The sequence below is a fragment of the Arachis hypogaea genome, chromosome 14 (assembly GCF_003086295.3).
Source record: "Arachis hypogaea cultivar Tifrunner chromosome 14, arahy.Tifrunner.gnm2.J5K5, whole genome shotgun sequence".
Taxonomy (NCBI): Eukaryota; Viridiplantae; Streptophyta; class Magnoliopsida; order Fabales; family Fabaceae; genus Arachis; species Arachis hypogaea.
Window position 1 is genome coordinate 30189305 of NC_092049.1, and position 14759 is coordinate 30204063.

A 14759-nucleotide genomic window follows, 5' to 3' on the forward strand; every position below is an offset into this window, starting at 1 on the left:
ATAACTCAAGAGTTACTAATTACTTAACCAAAGCCAAAAAGAGAAAAATAAACTTACTCAAATGAAAATGTCTTCAGATTGGAAGCAATAGTAACATAAATATCAAAGAAAGCAATCATAAACTGAAATACCTCAAATAACATTAATTAAGAGAATCATATGTAACATGGAAGAATTCATAAATTAAATTGAGAAAATAATAAAAGGGAATATTGAACCTGATAAAGAGTTGGAATACTTAACTTGAAATAATAAGAAATCCTAATCCTAAAACCTAAGAGAGAGGAGAGAACCTCTCTCTCTAAAAACTACATCTAAACCATAAAAAGTGAATAATTGAAGACCTCCTTTTGAATGGATGCATTCCCCCACTTTATAACCTCTAATCTGTATTTTCTGGACTTGGATCTGGGCCAAAAAGGCTTCAGAAATCACTGGGAGCATTTTCTGCAATTTCTGGTGCGTGGCGTCTGTCACGCGTCCGCTTGGGTCACGCGGTCGCGTCATCTGGAGTTTTCCTTGTCACGCGTTCACTTCGGTCATGTGTCCGCATCATCTGTGTTCTGCTTAAGGCGCGCGTTCGCGTCAGTCATGCGTTCGCGTCGCTGCCTTTTCGCGCTGGGCATGCAGCCGCGTCGTCCATGTGTTCGCGTCGCTGCCAGTTTCTTCAAAAACTCCATTTTGTGCTTTCCTTCCATTTTTGTATGTTTCCTTTCCATCCTTTAACTCATTCCTGCCTTAAAGGATCTGAAACTTCTCAACACACAAGTCACGGCATCGAATGGTAATAAAGGATAATTAAAATAAATAATTTCAAAGCATAGGAAACATGTATTTTATATATATCACATAATAAGGAAGGGAAAGTAAAACCATGCCATTTACATGAATAAGTGGGTGAAGGATTGAATAAATCTCTTGAATTGAACACAATATATGTCATAAAATATGGGTTTATCAGTAGGCTATTTGGGTAAGTGAGCTATTAAAAACAATGGCCTCAATCATATAAGTGCATGTATACATAAAATAATAGACATATAGAATTAAACAAATCAAAGATTACAATCATAGAAAGAGAACAATGCACACAAGAATGAAAATAAGTGGTTATATGATGTAACCACACAATTAGGCTCAAATCTCACATGCTTGTGTTCTTAGCTCAAAAACATGATCCACAATATATATTTCAAACAAGTTCAAAAAAATTTTTTTTCAATCAATTGGGGTGCCCTATAGATAAAATCCTTGGAAAATATCATGATTTTGACTAAGCTTAATATATACATATGCAAGATGAGAAAATGCAACTAAGAATCCAAAAATGAAATGCAAAAGTGTTGTGATTAGAAATTTGTCACCCAAAAACGCCGCACAGTCGGATGACCTTCCCACACTTAAAAGTTTGCACCATCCTCGGTGCACTCAAAGATGAGCAAGGGGGTACGGCGACTTTCCGAGTTGCCACCTTCAGCTGGTAGGTCAATCGGTTACTGCGTGTTCTTCCTCCCGCTTCCATTTTTGCTTATGGTGCATCAATCATGAAAAACAAAATAAACACCGTAAGATGAGAAAATACAAAAGCAAGGAAGCGTGAATTGTTGGAATGAGGTAAATCACTAGAATTGAGTGAGTGAATTGGTGTGACATTAATGAAAAATAGGCGTGTGGGTTCTAAAATTGCACACGATTTAGAACACACACACACACACTAGTATAAAAAGTTATGTCACCATTGCACAAAGGAAACCATGCACTTCACTCATTCTAGTGTGCTTGAGATACTTTAAAAGGCTTGTAGGTTAAGGCAACCAAACAAGTAGTGAAGAAGCATAAAAGCATTCAAGCGAAAATCAAGCAATTGTGAAATTGGATAATGAATGGGCATTGATTGATGTGCAAGTAAACTTAGTGAACAAAATGGTGTAAAGAGCTCACACATCAAAAAATGATACTTATTGAAGTTGTTGCAACACCTAAGTGACATAGAGGTGAAACACACGAGTGCTATGGAACTTAGAGAAAAGAATATAGAAGTGAAAATCAATCACATAGCGAGCATGGTCCACAAAGCTTGAAAAGCTCAAAAATATGTCATTTGGTAAGCTTTCGATCCAATTTCTCAACCGCACAATTTCAATGCATGAAATAGGTGATATGAGTACGGGTAAATCATAAACAAGTATCACCTAAAAAATGCAATGATAATATACAATTGCCTAACAATAGATGATGAATACATGGTGGCCAAAACATGCAATTCAAAAAAGTTAAGAAGCTTAAAGGCAATGTAACATATACTTGGTGTTCAGAAATGTTCAACATGAAAACTCAAAACCAAGTAATAAATTGTAACCTCAACGAAGGAATCCAACAAGTACAATTAACAACAATGATGTTAAACTAACATCCTATCAATAAGCAGCAGCAGTAAATAACAAACAAGATTAGTAATCCAACACTTATAATGGAAAGCAAAAATTAAACAAAAATTAAACTTAACTAACTAACTAAAAGAAAAATGGTGTTATATGATGTTTGGTAGTGTTGGACGATGTTTGAAGGGTGGAAAGAAAAGAAGAGAAGAGAGAAGAAGGAAAGAAATGGAAAGAGGATGACGAAAAGAAGATAGTTGGATGCAGGACATTCCACGCATGCGCGTCCATGACGCATGCGCGTGGATTGGTAAAATGGAAATGACGCGTACGCGTGAGGCATGCGTGCGCGTCGATGGGTTATTTCAAGATCGACGCGTACGCGTGAGGTGTGCGTACGCGTGCATAGCCTTGCGCGAGAGGCACAAAACGGGCACAGTGCAGGCACAACTCTCGGAAAAATGGCTGGGGAGTGGAAAAATTCAATCCACGCATACGCATACATGACGCGTGCGCGCGGATGGCCGAAATCGCTTGATTCACGCGTACGTGTGAAGCACGCGTGCGCGTGGATGGTGCTCTATTTTTTCAAAATTTTTCTATGCTTTTGCACCAAACCAAGTATTCCAAACCTCCAAACAGCTACCAAAACATCACAAAACCTTATTTAACACACTAAAATACCAAACAAACTTAACAAATCAATCAAAACATGAAATTAAACATATTTTATCAATATGTACAAAAGAGAAAAATGAAAGGATATTACCATGGTGGGGTGTCTCCCACCTAGCACTTTTGTTTATTGTCCTTAAGTTGGACTTATGGGGAGCTCCTCATCAAGGTGGCTTGTGCTTGAATCCATCCTTGAACATCCACCAATGCTTTGACTTCCATTGCGCTTCATCATTCAAAGTTAATAACTCCAAGCTTTAATGGATTTCTTCACAAACCATAGGCTCCCAAAGTTGATCTTCCTTGTGCGATCCGGGATCCCACACTTTGTTTTCACACCCGTCCTTGAGTTGATCATGGTGATTTCCTCCGGATGGCAAGAGGGATGAATTCTCATGAAGGCACCAAACGATCCTCCTAGACCCATCTACTTGAGCACTACACCAATCCATGCTCCTCAATTTAGAGCTTCCAACCATAATGAGCCTAGACTTACAACGCCAACCACTAAACATCCTCCTTTTACGCTTAATTCCACAAAGCGCCCTAAGTTGGCCATCCGTCTCAAGCAAACTATATTCAAGTAGGATAATAAAGCTAAGAGTTAGAAGTTTTACCCACTCAAATGAAGGAGTAGATGACAACCTAGGTGGAGGAGTTCCCAACGGTCTTGACAAAGCACGCTCCACTCCCGTCCATCCTCTTCTAGAGGCGTCCACCACTTGGTAAGGTTCTTCAAGCTTTACCTCTTGCCAAGCTTCCTCAAGTTCAAGTTCTTCTTCACCAATGTCCTCAAGCTCTTTTCCATCACTCAAATCATAAATAGGAGGTTGAGTAAAATCTACCTCATCATCAATTCCAAGTATAGTGGAAAAGGATTCCTCAAACTCAAAAGAATCATATGTTGATGCAGAATCATCATAAATAGGAGGGCCTATTGATTGGAATACTTCTTTCAATTCTTCAATCACATTGTGTCTTAGAGGTTGTGCACTCTCCTCCTCAACATCAACTTCAAACTCCATGGAAGAAGGCTCTTCAATTTGTGACTCCTCTATGTACTCAACATATCCTAAGGTTCTAACCACTACTTCCTTTGGTTCAATCATCTCTACCTCCTCCTCTTGTTGCATTTCTTGCTTTAACTGCTATTCCTCACCTTGGAGCTTCAAATTCACTCACTCACTAAGCTCTTTGGTTGCCCCTCCATGTTCAACACTAGGAGTGCCTTGATCACGCAAGCTTAGGCAGGATGAGACTATGTTGCTAACGGCTTCTACCATGATAGTTATCTTCGCTCTTAACTCCTCAAACTTCTTTTCATCCTCCTCGTGTTGCCTTAAGATATGAAATTTAAGATCTCTCAATTCTAGCATGGGGGCTTCATCGGAAGGTGATGGTGGAAGAGATGGTTCATTGTTTGAGGGAAGGTTGTTGTAATTGGAAAGTGGTTCATATTGGTGAAATCCTTGAGGTGGTGTGTGTGAACTTTGTGGTCCATGGGAGTATTGGTATTGGAAAGGTGGTGGCTCTAGATATGGTTCATATGATGGTTGATATGGTGGGTATGGGTTAGGATCATATGGAGGTGGATGGTGGTATGAGGCTTGTGAGTATGGTGGAGGGCTATATTGAGGAGGGGGTCCATATGCATGTGGTGGTTGTGGTTGACAATCACAATAAGGGTCATCACACACATTGAATTGGTATGCATTATGATTAGGATTATACCAATAAGAGTTCGGAGGTTATTGTAAAGAAGGTTGTCCATAAGCTTGGGGCTCCTCCCATCTTTGATTTTCAAATCCTTGATGCACATCCTCATTGAAGCTTCCATTTCCTACAACATAGTTTGAACCACACTCATAGCCAAAGTGATGAGAATTCATAGTGAAAGAGAAAATAAAAACAAAAGCTAACAAGAAATAAAGAAAACTAAATCCTACAACTAGCAAAAACCAACAAGCAAACCAAAAATCAAGCTATTCACAATATATACAATAGCCAGTAACATAGCACCATTGCAATCCCTAGCAACGGTGCCATTAATTTGATGACGCTAGAATTGTTGTCGGTCTAAATTTTCTTCCTAAAGAAAGGAATTACTTCGTTGTAAGCATAGCTCCAAACCAACAAACAACCCTCACATCAAATTAAATTTATGGTTTTGTCACATGTACAAACCCCAATGAAAATTAACCGAAGTATTTAGACTCTGGGTCGTCTCACAAGAGATTGCAATGAAGTGGTCAATTATTGGCTATAGAGAGGCAGAGGGGTTTTGGTTTATAAGAGGAACAAGAAAAGGTAAATCAAGCAAGTAATTAAAGAAAGCACGATAAAGAACTCTTGGCTAAGACTTAGGTAATTGAGATCACTATCCTTGTCAACAATTCAAATATTGATAATTAAGAGGAACCGAGCTCATTAAGTCTACTCACTAAAGCCTTAAGTATGTAATGTCTACTCCTAGGCTTGGAGTACGCCAAATGGCTTGATCAACATCAATCCATAAGTTCCAATCTAGCTACTAATTAACTTAGTAGTAGGGTAGAGTCAATGGTTATCAAATTGATCCCCAAGGGTTCTAGAATTGCCAATTCAATGAAGCTCGTGGACTCAAGATCACTCAATCCCCTTAGCCTAGGCCAAGGGTCAAGAGAACTACTCAAAAACTATATGAAGCATTCTATCAAACACCTAATGTGCAATAAAAGTAAACATCACAAAATGCTAAAATTAAGAAAACCCATAACTATCATAAGCGAGAAATCAATTATAGCAAGCAAGATCAACATAAAAGAAACATAGAAACATGAAATTGCATTAAAAGGAAATTAGATCTAACAATGTTCATCAACATAAAGGAGAGTAAAATGAGAAATTAACATTATAACTAAGAAAATCAAGAGGTAGAAATGAGAAATTGTAAAAGACACAAGATGAAATCAAGTAATTAATTCAAGATCCAAAACAATTTAACCTAATCCTAACCTAATTCTAGAGAGAAGAGGGAGCTTCTCTCTCTAGAAACTAACCTACATGATGCTATACTACCAAACAATTGCTCCTCCCTTTGCTTGGGCTTCAATTCTGCATGAAATACACTCAGAAACAAGCTAGATTTGGGCCTGGGCAGCTCAGAAATCGCCCCCAGCGTTTTGCCTTTAAGTGGGTCACGTGCGAGTAACGGCATGTACGCGCCACGTGCGCGTGCGCGTCGCTTGACCAACTTTTCTCATCTGCGCGTACGCGCCACATACGCGTACGCGTCGCCATGCGATGCCACTTCTGCGCGTGCGCGCGTTGTACGCGTGCGCGTCCATTGAAGTATTCCCAATCTTTGTTTCTTCATGCATTCTCCACTTTGTATGCTTTTCTCCTCATTTCTTCCATCCAATACTTGCCTTATGAACCTGAGATCACTCAACAAACACATCAAGGCATCGAATGGAATTAAAGTGAGTTAAAATCACCCATTTAGAGGCATAAAAAGCATGTTTTTACACTTAAGCATAATTTAAGGGAGAATTACAAAACCATGCTATTTCATTGAATAAATGTGGAAAAAGGTGATAAAATCCCCTAAAATAAGCACAAGATGAACCACAAAATTGGGATTTATCAAGGTACCACTTCTGTTGAGCTATGAGGACCCCGAGTGGGAAAAAAAAATCTTCATGTGGGGAACAACCAGGACCCGTAGTTACGCGTTACATAATCGTGGCTTTCATTTTTCTGTACATAGTCTAGCGTTTGATCTAGACATATCCTATGGGTTTACCTTATCAGAGTTGCACCTGGCTGGTGGCCAGTTTCTATATCTGTATCCACTCAACGAAGTGGGACCACACTTACGGGACTTCTACATATTCTTGAGTAGGATCCAGAGTTGCCAATACATTTTTCGATACTAGCACTTCAGGTGGAGCCTATGCCTGACGAGCCTTGGGGACACCATGTTGCAGCCGCACAGGCCGCGCAGGCCGGACCCGCTGATTTTGCAGAAATCATCTGTAGATACCCTCAATTGGGTGGAGCAGTTAGAGACAGACTTAGCAGCTGATGTCTCTAGTTCTGAGAGACCTGGAGGAGTTTTAGGAGAGTCCCCCAATGACCATTCTTGAGTTGACGTTCTGACCTACTGTTTCTTTTGCGATCTTTTAGTGCAATTTCTCTCATCTTTCTATAAACCAAGTCTAGCTTAGGGGTCGTGCATGGGTCAGGACTGGGGTTGTTTTGTCTATATATATATATATATATATATATATATATATATATATATATATATATATATATATATTAACTCTGTATTTCGAATATTAGGGCATGTACTCTTTGGACTTATGTTATGTATATACTGCTTATTTTTATATATCTTACCTTGGATGATGTGGATATTGTATTTCGAAAAAATTAACCTTTACGCTTTTCATTGTCACGATAAATAAAATTTTTTATAACTACGCTAATCCGATAAAGGCCCATAATTGTATTTAATAATAAACCAAATGTCTAGAGCCTAGTAGGTTCTCACAATAAGTAACACTTGACGAGTGGCATTAGTCATGACATGTCAATAGTTGGATTCGTTACAAGTTGCTATTAGATTTGATTTACAAAGGAAGCTATGTATTTAGTAAATTCAAACTAGTTGTATTAATTTATATTGAATACAAATTATTTCTATACAAATCGAATTTAATTTATTCAATTTACCATGAATCACCTTAAATCAAGGTTAATTGATTCGACTTATACTGAGGAAGTGTAAATCGAGTTCAATTCTTTCTATTTATATAAAATCATGTAGAACATACATGCAACGAAAATCAAAATAGGATATTAGTGTAATTTTAAAACTAAAATAATTTATAAATGTGAATTATCCTTTTTACTACTTATTTGTATTAAAAAATATATAAATACTATAAACTGATATTTTATTTTAGAAAAGAAATAATAAAGACAATTAACTAAGTTAGTTACATAACTATAAAATTATGGATTATTTTTTAAATAATAAAAATTAAAGTTATTATTTTTATGTATTACACATTTTATAAAAAAATTAAATAATAAATTAACTCTCGGTAAATTACGTAACAAATATTATTTTTTATGTACCAATTATTTTAAATTAAATTTATTTATATTCATATTAAATAATATTTATTTAGAATTATAATTTAAATTTTCGTGCACGGAAATAAAACTAGTATAGAATAAAAAGAAATTTAAACACAATTTTCTAGATACGAAGAATCGAAGATAATATAGATAATATTTTATTTTCTGGAATTACCCTAAATTGGTAGAAAATAGAAATCTCGACGCAGAACGACCTCAGCTTGACCCTTCACCCTTCTTTACTAACCCTCCTTTGCTTCAAGGCTATGGCCACTGCCCAAAACGGCACCGTCACAGCAACCACCATCACCGACGCAAACAATTCGACTCAGGAACCGGCCACCGCCCTCGGAGCCACGACTCCGGCGGAGAAGAGATGGCCTGGTTGGCCTGGGGAGTGCGTGTTCCGGCTGATCGTGCCGATGGGCAAGGTCGGCAGCATCATCGGTCGCAAGGGTGAGCTCGTCAAGAAGACCTGCGAAGACACACGCGCCCGCATTCGCGTCCTCGACGCCCCTCTCGGCACTCCCGATCGAGTTGTCAGTCTCACATTCCCTCCGATCTCTATTTTTCTTTCTAGGGTTTTTTTTCTCCTTCGTTTGTTCTTTTTTAATTCTTAATTGTTTTCGTCATTCATCTGTTTCAATTTGAGCTCGTTTTATCTTCTGCGACTGGGGACAAGCACTGCAAATGAAAATTTGTGAAACTTTCTTGCTTTCTTCAGTCCTTACTCCTTTAATTTATGCGTTAATTTGCTTTTAGTTCTTTGGTTTTAGGAAATGTATCTTCAATTTTTGTAGTCCTCAGAGATAATACGATTGAAGGCTTTTTTTTTTTGTGGTAATTTCAGAGTAAAACTTTTTAATAAGTACCAATAGAAAAAAAAGCAACTTTAATGTAAATATTTTTTTTATATTGTAACAGTTTTGCATAATTGCATCCATTAGTTTAAATCACGTTTCTGAATATGCTTTTGCGTTCCTCTTTTTCAATGAGTTGCATTATAAGTTATAATTCGTATTTGTATTTTGGTTTTTAGTTTGCTTTCGTTGCTCGGCTTCAATTTTATCATAACTTCATATCTTGGTCCTTCAGCTGGTGTCGTATTCTAATTTCCTTTGAATTATAAATTAGGGCGTTAGGCCACAGTTAACAATAATTTGTTATATGAATTTGATGCTATTTAGTATTTAGTTTCACTATAGTCTTCAGTTCAAGCGAAGATGGAGTTGATTCTAATAGTTCAGTTGCTTTATGTGCTGCTGTTAGATGATTAATGTATGTACACCACATCCATTACAAATGTAAGTTTAACTGTTTTCGTTTTTTAGGTACTGATAACTGGGAAGGAAGAGCCAGAGGCAGCTCTTTCCCCTGCAATGGATGCTACGATAAGAATATTTAAGCGTATCTCTGGGTTATCTGAAACTGACAGTGACAACAAAGGATCTGCCGGGGTTGTATTTTGTTCCATCCGCTTGTTGGTGGCATCAACACAAGCTGTCAATTTGATTGGAAAACAAGGATCGTTAATCAAATCTATGCAGGAGAGTAGTGGTGCTTCTATTAGGGTATTGTCAGCAGGTATGCATCTTGTTATCCAATTATACGTATATGATGATTCCACCAGTTATGAGTAGTGGTTGTTGATATTCTCTGGCTTCTGCCTCTCTAACTAGTGTTATGTGAAACATGCTGAGTTGTATCTTTTGATACGTGTATTTGGTTTAGCTGATTTCCTATTACATATCATTGAAATGAGGCTTTCTCTTTTCAATATTTTATCTTTTGGATGTAGGGGTAGGTGCTTGTGTGTCAATATTTCTCTTCACAACATGCAGCTTAGCATTTGTAAATTACTGGTTGGTTGCAATTGGATAAGTGACCATCTATGCTGGAGCATCCTGTGCAAGGCATGCCAAAGGAGTATGTTCTAGGTTATATATTTTTGTATAACTTCTGCATTATGTGTGAAGAGAACCTAGATGCAATAGTGCAATACTGGGATAGTCGGATAGTTGTACTTTTCAACCACAATCTTGATCATATGTCCAATATTGCAGTAGTGCACTATATTTATTCTCAATACCATGGGCAGGCTCTAACCTAATTTAACAAAGGAATTCTAGGAAAAGGAAGAGGATTAGGGAGTTAAACAAGCCATTTTAGTATGGAAAGAAAATATAAATTAAGAAGTGACTCACAAACAAGCAAACAGTTTATATGCTAGATATAGATGGTGATTCGTGGGGTTTATTAACCTGGTGTGATGGTGTCAGTTGACTTTTTGAGTCTATTCTTCTGTTGTAAGTGCAAAGACCTGTTTTGATATAACATAGAGTCATCTGATTAAAGTTTATAGTTTGCGATGAAATGATATGAAACCTTTTCTCATGTAGTGCATATTTTACTATGCGACACATCTGCACTTCAACCTGTTCTGGCCTAAAATTTGTTGTATTTCTCTTAACAGTATCTAGTTTAAATTAATATTACAGTTCCTAGATTAAACATAACATGTCTTCCAGAATATTTCATGTAGTTACTTGGTAGTTCTCCTGTAGCCTGATTAGTCATCTTAATTTCAGTGTTGTTAAGCTGGATGCAATGATACTAATATTTCTGAATGCATCTTTCGCCATCTCCCTTAAGAGCATGACTCTTCCATTTACTATTCCATTGATTTGACCTATGAAATATTTTAATGGCAAGTCTTTTCATAATAGATGAGACGCAATTTCATGCTGCTACCACGGATGAGAGGATTGTGGAACTTCAGGGAGAAGCCTTGAAGGTCCTTAAAGCTCTGGAAGCAGTGGTTAGCCACCTAAGAAGGTTTTTGGTTGATCATAGTGTTCTTCCTCTATTTGAGAAACCTGTAAGTCCATTATTTTCTATGTTCGAAACTAGCAGAATGTGTGTGTGTATATATATATATATATATATATATATATATATATATATATATATATATATATATATTTTTTTTTTTTTTTTACAATGTCTCTACCCTCAACACTCTACTGGATAGGAATATGTGTAGAGCCTCGTTTTGTTGTTCTGTTGATGTCTGTTTCAACCGAGTTTCCGTTTTTGATGATTGAGACCAGGCTGTTTTGCTGCTTCTAATATGTATTTTTTATCTAGTTCCTGAAGTGTTTTTCTTTTTCTGTTTTTCCTAGTTCCTTTGCTTCCTTGTAGACCTTTTTCTTTTTTGTTTATCCCAAACAAGATTTTTGTTGTTAAAGTGTATACCAATGTATATCATGCGTGCTGAACTGTTACTTTATTTTGTTGAGGTGATGGCGTCATTCAAGAAAATTAATAAGGTATCATTTTTCTGATTTTTGTTGTATATTGACAATATATGGGAAATTCTCTGTGTTTTAGTACACCGCCCCAACCACTCAACCCCATCAAGCAGAGACCTTGGCCGACAAGTCATTGCATATTGCTTCTCAAACTAGCATTTTTTCAGATATTTCTCTTCCAACGAAAAGGGATTCTGTCTTTGCTGATCGTGGAAGTCTTTTGGACTCGTTACTTCCTTCCTCCACTGTGTCTGTCTACGGGCAAGATTCTTCACTTTCTGCTGTTCGATCTTCAGCACTTACTCCACTTAGTCGTGCTGCTGCTCCTATTGTTAGTACGGTTAGTTATTTTAACCATTCACCTTTGATTTTGTATTTTGCTCCATGATATTTCCTTGTGAGATTTATATAATTGTTTACCTCTTATTGTTATTAATTGTATATATGATTGCAAGTCTGTATATTATGATTATGTATTGTTTTGTGTTTATTTTATTTTTGTATCGTCTGGAAAATGCAAAAGGAAAAAATGATTAGAGGGTCCAGTTAGCACTTAGCAAAGTAGATCAGGAGTGTATTTTAATAGCGAGAGGTAGAGCTGTAGAGCGTAAAGGGAGATTCAGAAAAATTACAGCACAACTATTGAGGTGTATATGTTTACCTAAATCTGATTGACTCGTTTACATACATGTTTTATGATGATTAATGAGAAACAATATCATTGGATCAACATGTAGGTGAGCTCAGTGAGAAAATGTTTAGTAGTTATATCACATTTAGCTATTAATTTGGGCCTTCTCCATATCTACTCTTCCACCAATAAATAGCATAATGATCTAGCTGTAGGCTAAACTATTATCAGTATACTTTTAAATGTTGTTACAGGCTGTAATATATGCCATATTCTTGTGAGCTGAACGAAAAGCATTTACAATTTTACATATACCAACTTCTATTACTAATTATTTCCACTTATCAGGTAGTACAAACCATGCAAATACCATTGTCATACGCGGAGGACATCATTGGTGTTCAAGGGACTAATATTGAATACATTCGTCGAACTAGTGGAGCCATATTGACTGTGCAGGAGAGCAGGGTGCCTGATGAAATCGTTGTGGAAATAAAAGGCTCCTCATCTCAAGTTCAGACGGCAGAGCAATTGATTCAGGTATGAGATATCAGCATTCAGCAGGCCTTTACTTACACTGCCTTATTTTTAACCAAAATTGAAGAGACGATATGCATAAGTATCCATGTGTATACTTGGAGGTTCTAGCTAACTGGATTCGCGTTGGCACACTCCATGGTAGTATTGGGGTGCCTCACCTTACTACCTTTATTTTGTAGCCAAAAAGAATATATGCTTAATCACTAGTATTGAATTGTTCATCCTCAAGCCTTTGCGTATTTGCTCATTTTCTAGCTATGAACTCTTTGAAACAAAAATATGTAGCTGTTAATGCTTTTTTGCTTAAAGGCTTTAAGCTACTTGATTTCCTTCATCATCTTTTCATTTGAAAAGCTTCTGTTAGCTAGTGGTTTTATAGGGTTAGCCTTGTTGCAATGATAAGGTTGCTATCTAGTTATTTAGAAATCCTGGGAAATAACATCTGGAAACAGTCATGGGTTGTTTTTGTTTACTTTTCTAGTGTCTATGCTCCATTAAATGAGACTATCATGCTCTGAGCCGCTTTTTTACTATAGTTTAAGGGTTGAAGAGTAAGTAGAAGGGCACATGAAGTAAAAAATAAAAGATCAATACTGTTGATTGGGATGTTTGGAAATGAAAGATTGTTTCTCAATTATGGAAGCCACATGAAAGAATTCTAGTTTTGATTTTCTATACATTGCTCTATATAATATTGTTAACCTTCTCTTTGTTAGGGTTAAATCCCCCTCTCTATAACGCTATCATATGACTATGTAAAGAAGTTAGTAGTTAGATTTCCCTTACCTTGACCTAAACTGGCCAGTACACTGGGAGTTATTTGGGCTTTGGTGGTTGGGAAAAGATTAATTTTGGATCTTGACATCTTGTATTTTTCATGAAGGTAATATGCTCAAGTCCAGCAAAAATTTGAGCCTATGATATGGAGTTTTCACCTTTTTTCTGTGGATTACTCTTGATTAGGGCACTTACTACCAGGGTATAATTCATATTGGACAGTCACAGATTTTCATTTGCTAACATAAATAAATACTCTTCTCTGGGTTGCAGGAAGTGATAAGCAACCACAAAGATCCTGTTGCAAGCAGTTATGGAAGAGTAGATGCAGGTTTGAGGTCTTCGTACGCAGCAGTGGGCGAGACAGGTTTGGGGTCTTCATACTCTACGGTGGGCGACACAGGTTTGAGGTCTTCATACGCTACACTGGGCGATGTAGGTTTGAGGAATTCATACTCTACGGTGGGCACTGCGTCACGCCCTGCACCGTCCTTGACTTCACAACCTTACTCAGGTTATGGAGCTTCTAGTTTAGGAGACTATAGTACTTTCAGACTTTAAATTGGTCTCCTTATGTTTCAAGTGTAGACTCCATTGGACTAGTTTCTTTGTAATTGAGTCTGATTGGAGAGAATTAATGCCTGAATCGAATGCGACTCAGTTGTATTATGAAGCGTCCGAAACGGATGTTTTAAAGTTGTCTGGTATTATCATCTTGTATCGTCGGTAGTTTTAAAGGTGGCTTAAAGTTGAGTGTGCCATGGAAAAATGTAATGATATTCTAGCCTTTTCTTAACATTATTTTGTTGTGTATATGCGCATTTCAAGCTTGATCATGGTGATCACGACTGGGCTATCGAACTTTATTTATTTTGTTAATTCAAATTTGAAAATACCAAAACTGGAGGAGATGAATAAAGTGATAAAGTGAGGGATTAATCACTGTTGAATTTATAGTTTCTATTATATGAGAGTTTTACTATTTTAATTTAAGAGTACCCGTCAAAAAAATAATTTAAGAATGATTAATTTAAATAATTTAAGAATGTTTAATTTTGAACAGCTTCATCCTCAAAACTGATGTCTTATTGACACTAATACAGTATCATCATTGTCTACACATATTGGGTTTCTTAAAACTTAACTAGCTGCAGAGCAATTGTCTCCAGGTTTGACAAATGGCTGAAGCTTGCTGGATCAGCCCGTTTGGCCTGCCAAAAAGGCAGATTTGGCATAATATCTGAACCCACTTCATTGAAATAGCCCGTATAACTTGGTTCGCTTGGTCTATGGACTCGGGCGGGGGCGAACAAATCC

General features: G+C 37.0%; 1 protein-coding gene across 1 annotated transcript; it reads left to right on the forward strand.

Annotated features, from left to right (window-relative positions):
* Positions 1–8310: 8310 nt before the first annotated feature.
* Positions 8311–14287, forward strand: LOC112741909 (RNA-binding KH domain-containing protein PEPPER). Its single transcript, XM_025791092.3, has 6 exons — positions 8311–8722; positions 9515–9767; positions 10910–11061; positions 11574–11834; positions 12474–12665; positions 13716–14287. Exons 1-6 carry the CDS (start codon positions 8450–8452, stop codon positions 14001–14003), a joined length of 1419 nt encoding a protein of 472 aa, XP_025646877.1. The 5' UTR covers positions 8311–8449; the 3' UTR covers positions 14004–14287.
* Positions 14288–14759: the final 472 nt, after the last annotated feature.

Excerpts from the sequence above, each read along its gene's own strand:
- LOC112741909 (XM_025791092.3), top strand. The coding sequence starts at position 8,450 with ATGGCCACTGCCCAAAACGGCACCGTCACAGCAACCACCATCACCGAC. Across the intron at positions 8,723-9,514 it reads TCGGCACTCCCGATCGAGTT|GTACTGATAACTGGGAAGGA; the intron begins GTCAGTCTCACA and ends TTCGTTTTTTAG. Across the intron at positions 9,768-10,909 it reads TATTAGGGTATTGTCAGCAG|ATGAGACGCAATTTCATGCT; the intron begins GTATGCATCTTG and ends TTTTCATAATAG.